General features: G+C 26.7%; 1 protein-coding gene across 1 annotated transcript; it reads right to left on the reverse strand.

Moving 5' to 3' along the window:
- Nucleotides 1-4441: 4441 nt before the first annotated feature.
- LOC113384735 (protein singles bar-like) lies at nt 4442-8660 on the reverse strand. Its single transcript, XM_026622501.1, has 5 exons — nt 8607-8660; nt 8200-8319; nt 6790-6972; nt 4586-4726; nt 4442-4519 (listed from the first exon to the last, which is right to left on the reverse strand). The coding sequence occupies exons 1-5, from the start codon at nt 8658-8660 to the stop codon at nt 4442-4444; spliced, it is 576 nt and encodes a 191-aa protein (XP_026478286.1).
- Nucleotides 8661-11160: the final 2500 nt, after the last annotated feature.

The raw sequence follows: 11160 nt of genomic DNA on the forward strand, positions 1-11160 counted from the left end.
TTCTTTTTTTACATTTGTGACTAAATATGTGAAAGTTCTGTATCTCAATGATGTAATAAGGTTTAAGTACATTTCAACTCTTAATTTTGCACAATTTTTTCATATTATAAAAAAACCTTCATAAACCTATAACAAAACTTTATAACCGTCTACGCTTTTAATTTCTTTTGTCATTTTTCGTAATCTCTTTTATGAACACCACAAGAACATTCTTAATTTATATTATACGAGTGCGTTTTCCACTACTCATACTATTTTTAAGCTTCGCAATTCATATTCTGAGTATTCGTAAATGTTTTATTTGTTTTAAAGTGCTTTTTCTCTCTTTTATTTTTGCATTTTAAAGGCGCTTCTGTTATTTGCAGAATTAGCTTTGGAACTGTGACAAATTTCATATGATGAAAATAATAATAGTCTTTACTTATTTCTATCTCTGAATATAAGAAATATATATATATATATATATGTCAGTGTGTGTATGTATGTGTGTGTTGATCGAGCGTTACATCAATAAACTTTTATGATTAATTTATATAGGTCTGTTTAATATTTCATAAATGTAAGATTGATATCAAACTTTTGCGATGAACTCTAGTGCTTAACCGAAACATATACGATTTTCAATAAACCCACCTAAAACTATTTAATTTTTATTGGTGTATTGTCAATTTATAAGAATTCAACTAATCCACCCTATATAAAATTTATCATGTAAATACAAATACTTGCTTTATAGATGATGCAATAAAATAGCAGCAATTTTTCTCATCTTTGAGTATTAATCAACTCTCTCATTAACTAGCAAAAAATTTATTTCATACGTATTAATTTATTAAAATTTTAAAACACTATTTATAAAACAATCATTCTTCACCAATTTACGTTCGCTTTATTAATTTTCATTAAAACTTCTTCACTACTGCAAATTAAATCTATTCAACGGTGTATATAAAAATACTAATTTAAAAAAGCTACTGCTTTTCATTTTCATTTTCAACAATTTTACTCTCTAAGACCTAAGTGAACATGATTTTTTTATTTGCTTTAACAGTATTTTTTTACAACCCTGGATATAGGGGTACTTCGAAGAGTTTCTCTCAAATTATGTATACGTATGTATATGTATATATATATGTATATGTATATATATATATATGTATATATATATATATATGTATATGTATATATATATATGTATATGTATATATATATATATATATATATATATATATATAATAAAACACAACATAAAATAAATTAGCCAAGTTAAAGAAATAAAAGATATCACCGAACAATAACAACGATTATTAATATAAAGATGCAAACTATGTCCATTAAATTTTCCATTTAACTCCTAGTTATAGAAATGTCTTTTTTTACAATTTTTCTAAAATTTCTCATCTATCTGATTATGAGTAATAAGGGCAGGCCAGTTGGTAAACAGATCCAAAATTTTACAAGATAATAGCAACATTATTTATCCAGTGAAAATACAAACTTTATGGGAACTGAGATTTCAACGTATATAACCCTGATCTGGTATTTCGAAAGAAATATTCATCAGCAGAAATGGAATAACTATTAAATTAAATCATATCGTATAAAAATTATTCTTTAACTTTTTCAATAGCTATTTCTTACTGATTTAACCTCTTTGTCAATATGAAGACTTATTTGGCATTTTTTACCCCATTCTTATGTAAGCATTTATAGAGGTTATGTAAAAAAATAATGAATCTAACTTAAAAATAGGAATACATCTTAGAAAACAATTAAATAACGTATACCTAAAAAATATAAGGTATCATGAATCAACACCAAAAAAAAAACTACTAACAAAAACAATACTTTTCGTATGAGTATTGATACATCCTCGTTTATCTCCTTATGGACAGCTAGGGGGCAACAGATCCAACGTATTTTTTTTTAATTTTAGAGAGACATTGTAAGAATTAATCTGATGGACGGTTATAACTTTTTCACCATATAATTTAAAATAGTATCATTAATAAACTTCATACAATGCTCGTTTTCGAGATAATTAAAGTGGACCTTTTTACCCGCGGACCATTACCCCGCTCTACCCTATCTTATATTTGTTTATTTTCTTTTTATGTGTTACCTGTTACATATAACCATGGACATAAAAAAAACATTAAATGAGACTGTTGCTTTTCATTTTGTCAATATACAACAGCACTTTTATACCTTTTCAAGTAAACATGAATTTTTTATTGCTTTAATAGTGTTTTTCGCCTCTCCGTGTTTGCGGGCACCCCAATAAATTCTCTGGAATTAGCGCCAGGTGGCTAATGGCATTCCCGTGAGATGGGTTGACTAGGGGTTGTAGAACTAACCCATTTTGCGGTCACAGGTAACTTAACACCATCCCTTAGTTGCAAACGAAGCAACTTAAGATAATAGACGGAGCCGAACTTATTTACTAAGTTTGCGAACTTTGCATTCTTTGCTCAATTAAGCATTCTCTATGGGGGCAATGGAAACTTTTATATAATTTCAGAGCGTAGTTTTATTTTTAATGCAACTTGGCAGACTTGTGTTCAATTCTGCGAAGTCACCGAAGATTTATTTTAAATTAGTGCAAAAACTTTAAAAAAACATTTTGTGAAAGGAATAGTGCTAATGAGATTTGGACCTATATACATACCTACTATATTAGATTAGTATTTATTATGCTTTATTGAAATACTTACATTATATTATTTTTTTTATAAATTATTAACTGTACTCGATCACGCGTTGCAGTGCTACGCAATTAAAACCGATTCTGTTACATTTACAAATTCATGATAATTAATTAATTAATATAATTAAGTGAATTTTCTTAATGTGGAACTGAAACTACCTCAGATGATCGATATCGTTTTTCATTTCATTTCTGAAAAATATTTTAAAAAATAGTGATCACTGACACTATCTTTCATGATTGTTTTTTAAACTATATTAGATGCATCTCTGAGTGAAATATCCCATTCAGCATCACAATATGTAATATAAGCTTATAAGCATATGAGTATTTTTTTATTGTCCGTAATTATACTTCATTATTATTAAACGACATACATCACAGCATATAACACATATCAAACAACCAACTATCGAATTATGTTCAGAAAATTTCCCAGTTATTGCCTAAATATAACTTTACGTTAAGTGCTGATAAGTGACTTTAGGCTATATGGTCATTGAATATAAGAATTAATAATTATTTCTTTATCAGTTTGATAAAAAAATCCTATGACCATTATTTAATCCAAATGTTAAATCCACTTGCCTTTTGTTTCAAATTAGATTTATCATATATACATATTTCTTAGGTTTTATTTATATTGCAAGATTTAGATATTAATCGCAAATTATTGGAACAATTTCTTTTATTTTAATCATGATTTTATCTTACATCTTATAGTATGATTTTGTTTAATAAAATACCACTAGATTCAAGATTAAACAAAATAAAAGTGATGTTTAAGGTAAATAACACTAATAGTGAAACATATAACATAATTATGGTTTAATTAACTTCCCGTAGGGTAAGTTATTAATTTAAATTTTAATTATGTACAGAATTGGTTGTTGGAACAATTTCTACCATTTAATATTAGGTTCTAAATGATATAATTTTGTATTAGGTTTCAAATTTAATCTGCAAACATTGTAGTACACTTGTTGTATAATTTTTGTTCATAAAAATGATACGATTGAAAATCAAACAAAATTATTGGACACATGGATATTTCAAACATTCAAATCAAATATTATTAATAATTGTCATTTATTAACTTAATGGAATGAGTATATAATTATGAATGATAAAAAAGTATGAGAATTAGGAATATAATTAGGAATAACTGCATATATTAATATTTTAATATTAATCGCAGATTTTTATACAATTTTAAATATATTAAATATGTAAATTGTTTAAATAAATATTACCATTTAATGAAGAACTAACAAAAATAATAATAATGTTTTTATTGATATATCACAAAAATATTATTGATATGAACATGAGAAATATGTGTTTGCATATTAATTAATCAATTGATATTTTGCAAAATCTCAATTTCTTAGGTTTTTTCTTAAAACGTATTGAAGAATCACTGATATAAAAATACTCACTCTCCCTTTTTCATTGCTTCTAATTTAATAAAATTAAATAAATAAACAATTTGGACAGAAATGAATAATAACTTTGTAGTATGAAATATATTTATTAAAAATTAGTTGACCATAAAAAGAATATAAAATAATTTACAGATAGCTTAAGTATATATAATTAATTTAATTTTCCTCAAGATTTTTTATTACTTTCGTAATTTTTTTATTAGATTTCAGAATTTAAAATCCCTACAATCCATTTTTAATACTTGTTTATATTTCCCTTATTGTTTTTCTTCAATCACCCTTTACCCTCTTATTTGTTACCCTTGAAGAAATGGTATGAACAGTAGGCGTCGTATCCGTGCACAAATCCTGCGATACATCCCAAATACTAAAAGAAAATATTTTCATTAAATTTTGTTTTAGATTTTCATGATTTTGTTAGATAAATATTTACATAAACTGCAGTCATCGCAGGATATGCCGAATATCCTGGTTGGATCAAATATATCGGGTATAGGAATACGTTGACGACGAAGCCTAAACATGATGATGCGCTGAGGTATGAAAAACAGGCTACTCCGTTAAACATCGTTTCCTGGAAGAAAAAAATAATTTAAAGAATTTATTTACTATAGTTGCAGATACGGAAGAATTTTTAAAAACCTATATTTGCTCTATAACCTATAAAATGAGACAACTCTTATATGAGATCCATTCTTAAATATTCATTTGTTATTTGCTTCATATTAGTATAAAGCTTCAAATAAAGTCTTATCATATAAACTGTCTGTTGAATGCAATTATATTAATAATTTTAATTTTATTTAATTTAGTAATGATTATTATTTTGATTTATTTATTCTGATGTAATTTCTTATAATTGTAAGCATTATCTGAAGACAATGGTGGACCCAATGGTTGTCTATTCTCTTTGTGATGAGATTATACTAGAGCTTTGTCTTAGCAAAATTGTATATATTTTAATAGGGATTTTATAAATATCTTGTAACACTATTAAAATCCTATTTAGATTTCTATATAGTTTCAAGTGAAAACTGATATTACTACTGCTTGTTATCAGGATGGTCGAAATGGCAAAATTGCATGGCCAATGCTCTTGCCACTTGATTCAGGAACTAGCCTAATACTTACATGAAATAATTTTCGACACAATTATTTGCACAAGATTAAAATTATGCTCCATATGTTTCAAATGATTAGAAATTTGTCAGTAATAAAATATTTTAATTAACATTTTTTTAAACACTACTTTTTTATTGGTGTATCCCCCTTAAGCTGCAAAATCGGTACCTTATCTAATTAATCCCTTCTGACTTACATAGTACTCTCAAATCCATCTGTACTTCATCATTTATATTCAAAATTTTATCAATAACCTCAAATACAATAAACACATATCTTACAAATAACTTGGTTTTAGAACAGAATAAAAACTAGTACTATTTTTTTTTCAATGAGGGTCTCTAAACTCGACTGATTTTAAAAATTTTAAGTTTATAGTTCAATAAAAAGTTTAAATTCTTAAAAACTTTGAGTAATTGTGTTATTATTTCTAATGTGGTTCTAGAAATGTTATTCACGGTTACGATTGAAGTTGAAATGAACAAAATTAATGAAAATTAACCAAATTAACCGAAAAATGGTCATGATTTCACCAAAGCTCTACTGTGCACTTAAAAGCTCATAAATCCCAATGAACGTGAGATAACTTTTTAACTTTCCGTAGGGTAAGTTATTGTAATCGTCCAAAAATCGAAATTGAAAATTTTTACATTTCTCGACGTTTTGAAGGTTTCTGAACATATTGGCATACCTTAAAAAAACGGATGTGTGTGTATGTATGTATCGATACAAATTTTCGTCTACGTTTTCAAAAAACATTTGATTCCTATTGATAGGGAGATGTGCTGATTAGTTTTTGGCAAACGCAGGTCCAGCAGTTACGGAGATAAAAAGCAAATAGTGCAGAAAATAGAAGTCGAGTTTTTGAGAGAACGAAGTATCCGATTTGAATGATCTAAAAAACATTCAATTAGTAATGATTGGGAGAAGTGGTTATTAGTTTAGGCAAAGGCAGACCCAGCCTATTTGAAGATACAGAGCTAAATGTGCAAAAAATGGCAGTTTTTGAGAGAACTAAGCGTCCGATTTAAATGATTCAAAGAACTTTCTGCTTGTTTTAACAAAATAATTGATTTTGGAAAAAAAATTTGTTTCAAATTTTTTTTCATTTCGTTACGGTACGGAAAGTTCCAGCAATTTGCCTTAAGGCAAGATGCCATACACCCACCCCAGTAGTTTCTAATTTATTTTAGGTCAGTTATGGTCAAAACTATCACCTGGTTTCGGTTCGACTTTAAGTTCTTCGACACCATGTTCATTAGTTTACATTTTAAATATTTGATTTATATCTGTTACTATATTTTTATGTTCACAAAATATTGATTTAATGTATTCCTAGTATTATAGTATCTTTTGATACTCTATGTCTAAAACCTGAAAGCTATTCCAAATTTGGTTACTTTACTCAGTTACTTTTCTGTTCTACGTATCTCAAGACAAAGATGATGTTGTCGAGTTGTTGAAGTTGATTTACCTAGACATGTTGCTAATTAGATTCTAATAACTGCTACTTACAAATATAGATTGACGTACTAGCTGGCACGTTCTACTGGAAATGAGATAGCAAATAATTAGTATGGTCGTGGTTAATAAACACGCCGAAGCCGAGGTTAGGAATCCGTGGAATGCCTGTCCCATCACGCCCGCCTGGCTAAGACCATAGTTCACCAGCAAACTCTGGCATATTCCTCCCAGAAACTACATATAATGATAAAATAAAAGTAAAATATAATTTATATAAGCTGAATATAGACTATAGACTAATATAGAGAATATCGTTTGAAATTCATATTGTCATGCGCCGTAAAATTGAAACGCAAAAGTTTTTGTAGAATTACTTTTTGACACGCCACGATCGAAGTATTCTTTCAAGCTTCTGGTTTTTATCAAGGATGGGTTAATTGCTTTCTATAAGTGTACAAAATCTTTGATTGATATTTGTATATTCATTATTTATAAGCAATCTACAATAAACACGTTGATCGCCATGTCAGTCATATGTGTCTGACACTAAGTAATTCTACATGAGCCTTGTAGACGCAAACGATACATTTGCAGTATATTCCAGTAGGGCCATGTTAAAGTAGAGCATAAAAAATCGTTTTTTTCCAGGAATTTTGGTAAAAAATATTTTCTTTGATACATTAAGTTTTCTTGATACATTTTTAACTAAATTATCTAATTAAGTTACCAAAGCCGATATGATTTTTTTTTTTGAATACTTAAATTGTGTAAAAAACTTATTCCAAGCAAGTTAAAATATTTAAAAATCTTTTTGGTTTTTAATGTTTTACTAGAATTTCAAGTTTAAAATATTGTTAAATATTTTTTTTCAATAATTTCATTATCATTGTTCATCTTATATCTAAATTCATCATGGTACAATATAATTAATTCGGGTTTCTGCAATTATAATTTTAAAATTTATTTGTAGATTTTAAACCTGCTTAAGAGTTTTGATTTTATATATTATACTAGCGTTTTTGTTTTGGGCCAAAAACAATTAGTGTTGTTCTACTCGGTATTCGTATTTAAATGGTTTTGGAAAAATGTTAGCGGTTATTATTATACTGAATACGTAACACTATTCAAAAAATCAAATTACTGGCGCATATTTAATTTATAATTGGATAATTAAATATTGATTAATATGGTTAATACATAGCCGTATGTATTACCTTCACAAAAAAATCAGAAATTTAAATTATCTAACACAATTTAGAAAAGTATGATACATTAAGAAATTGTATGATATACTTTACAGCAATTAATGGTTTAGTAGCCTTAGTTGATATTTTTTTGTTAGACTTAGTTCTTAATTGAAATATTCCAATGAGTTATCATAACTAATCTAATAATTTTAATTTATTTAAATCAGCAATTTATTATAATTTACAGTTATTGTAATTCAAATTTTTTACTCACTGCTTCCATTATTTTTATAACACCATGTTTAGTTGTCAAAAAATCCAAATTTATGCATGTGCAACATCTGCAACAGCAACATTTTAATCCTCCGGAAGAAAATGTTGTTGGATGGCATTCCTATTGCTATATGGCCTCTTCCAGCCATTTTAAATTTGAAAATTAATAATAATTAATATCACTCATTCATTATTGGTAGAAACACTTTATTAGCACTAGCAACATCACAATTTTAAAGTTAACACTAGGAGTAAATAACAAAATTTTAGTTGGTTTTCACTTATTTATCATAAGAATATATAAGAGAATTGTATATTTTCTAATTATGATTTTTATATTACAACTACATTTTGTGTTCAATAAATTTGAAACAAATGTTATTTTCAAAATTAACTTCTTTAGCCTACAAATAGATTTAAGCAAATGACGGCAACAGCCTCACAAGAATCTTGCGACTGCATTTGTATACATTATTTTTTTTGTGGGTGCATCTTGTCTTACACAAATTGCATACAGCCACAGTGGCGTAGAAATATTACTAATATTTCATTACTTTAAAAAAATCTATTTATTAGATATTCTTTAATTACTATGTCAACAAAGTAGGAAGTCAGTCTCTGTACTAGAAAGTAGTAGGTTACATAATTGTAATATATGAGCACTTATTGAAAAACATCCTGTGGTTTTATATGAAATAACTTACGTGAATGTTAACCACTCGATATGACAATATCTTATAATGGATAAGTGCAGCAAAAACTAGAAGCATTTCGCAATCAAGTTTCAATAAATAGAAAGTAAAATATTGCATATATAAATCGAAATGGTAGCAAATTGGAGAATTGAAAAAGATCAGAGGATTTAGATGTAATCACATATGAATATATGTATATATATATATATATATATATATATAAGGAATACAAAATTATATCAAGTACGGATATCTACCTATAGATATCTACATAATTTTTTATACAAACATCCTATTTTGACTGCCTGCTCTAAGGAATAATCTACTTTATATTAATGTATAGAGTATTATTATATAAATATTATCAGAAAAATAAATATAATTTTACCAACAACAGAGGTTATGGGCCCAAAACGCTCCCACTGTGCGTACTGGGCCCATAACCTCTGATAATATAATGTATGTATATATATAATATTAAATTAAAATACTTCTTAATTACAAATAGTGATACCATAGTAAAACGTTACTTTTATCTAAATCTATTAACAGCAATAAAATCACTTAAATTGAGCGTCATAAAAACTCATCCTTAAGGTTTATATCTATAATGAAATGTCTTAATTTAACTCGTAAAAAGTTTTAATTTATAAAAGAGTCTGGAATGCGTTCTCTACTTAAATAATTAATAGCAAAAATCTAATTATATAGTGACCAAAACCAAAGCTATGGTAAAGCAAATATATTCAAGTTGAAATAGCACTACTTCAAAGTACCAATAGTAGATTTTATACATTATTCTAGACTTTAAAGAGTTTTTATATTTATAGTTGATTTTAATTTTAATTTAAACAGTCAAGAATGATTGACGGATATGCTCGTCAAGGAGAAGTGACAGAATTTTGTGTATTGACGAGTATATTTGTCATGCGTGGGTACAATGTTTGACTATTGTCAATTTTCGTAAAAAAATAATTACAATAATTATAATAATTAAAACAAAGTTAATTGGATAAATGCATTTTTATTGATTAATTAGTTAAATATTTAATGAATATTAAATTCCAAATCTTTCATGATACTTATGAATTTTGCTGAAATATTTGATACCAAAGTCCTGGTATCTAATGCAGCTTCTGTTTTCTCTACTTTTACCTGCAAAATCGCTTATATTTATTTCTAATCTAATGACTTCACGATAATTGTGTGTAAAAATTTGATTTACGTTTGAGATAAATTTGCTTTCATTTACATTATAATTATTAATAACAATATGCAATTAGAGGTTACTAACTACCGATAGAGTAAAATCAATTAATAATATCTCAGACCGCCAGCTATTGCAAACAAATTGAATAAAACAATTAAACAACATAAAATTTTCGTTTATATCCAGAAATGCATCTTGTAAATCCTTCAGTACACATTGTGCACGAAGTATAGAAGTTAGGTTAGAGTTAGATTTTTAGAGAAACAATAATGATTATAATGATTGATTTGAATAAAATCAAATTTAATATATTTTTATTTTTTTATTATTTTTTTTTATTATATATACATTATTTTCATATCTCAGTCAGGCAGAGTTGCCTGGTATGAGAGATTATGAAAACAGTTTTTATACAAATATACTACTAATATATACTAATATACTACTACTAATATACATATATACACAGACACACAGACACACACATATATATATATATATATATATATATTTTTACATTATTTGATCACAATTGTCTATTCTTTTCGCAATCGTGTTCAGTAAAATTATTTCCTCATTCACTCTGCGAAAATAAATCTTCATTTTTCACTTTCTGTTTTATCTCCTAATGTGTCCATATATTCAAAAAACATTTATTGTACATCATTTACATTTTTTTAAATACATCTTGTAAATATATAATTCCACTTAAAACGCCACTGCTCTTAGAACATATTTAAGGAACTCCCGGTCGGGAAGTTCTATTTTTGGACGTAGGCACAATGACTTCGCGTGCGAGGGTCGTGGATCCACGGAGGGTATTAAGGGATTATTTAAAATACTCCAAGTACATTTATTATACAAAATAATTTTGCTTTTCATAAAAAGTGTTTTTATATGTATATTTTTAAATATTCGTTTTTAATTCAAATTTTATTCATACTTAAATACATTTAGGTGAAAAAGTTTATAGAGCTGATTTTTTGTTTGTTTTATGTGTTTGATACTATGATAAAAGAATATATAATCATACACAATATCACAATTACGACATAAG

The sequence above is a fragment of the Ctenocephalides felis genome, unplaced genomic scaffold (genome assembly GCF_003426905.1).
Source record: "Ctenocephalides felis isolate EL2017-DRISC unplaced genomic scaffold, ASM342690v1 CF-g0.4_SCAFFOLD_00845, whole genome shotgun sequence".
In the NCBI taxonomy this organism is placed as follows: Eukaryota; Metazoa; Arthropoda; class Insecta; order Siphonaptera; family Pulicidae; genus Ctenocephalides; species Ctenocephalides felis.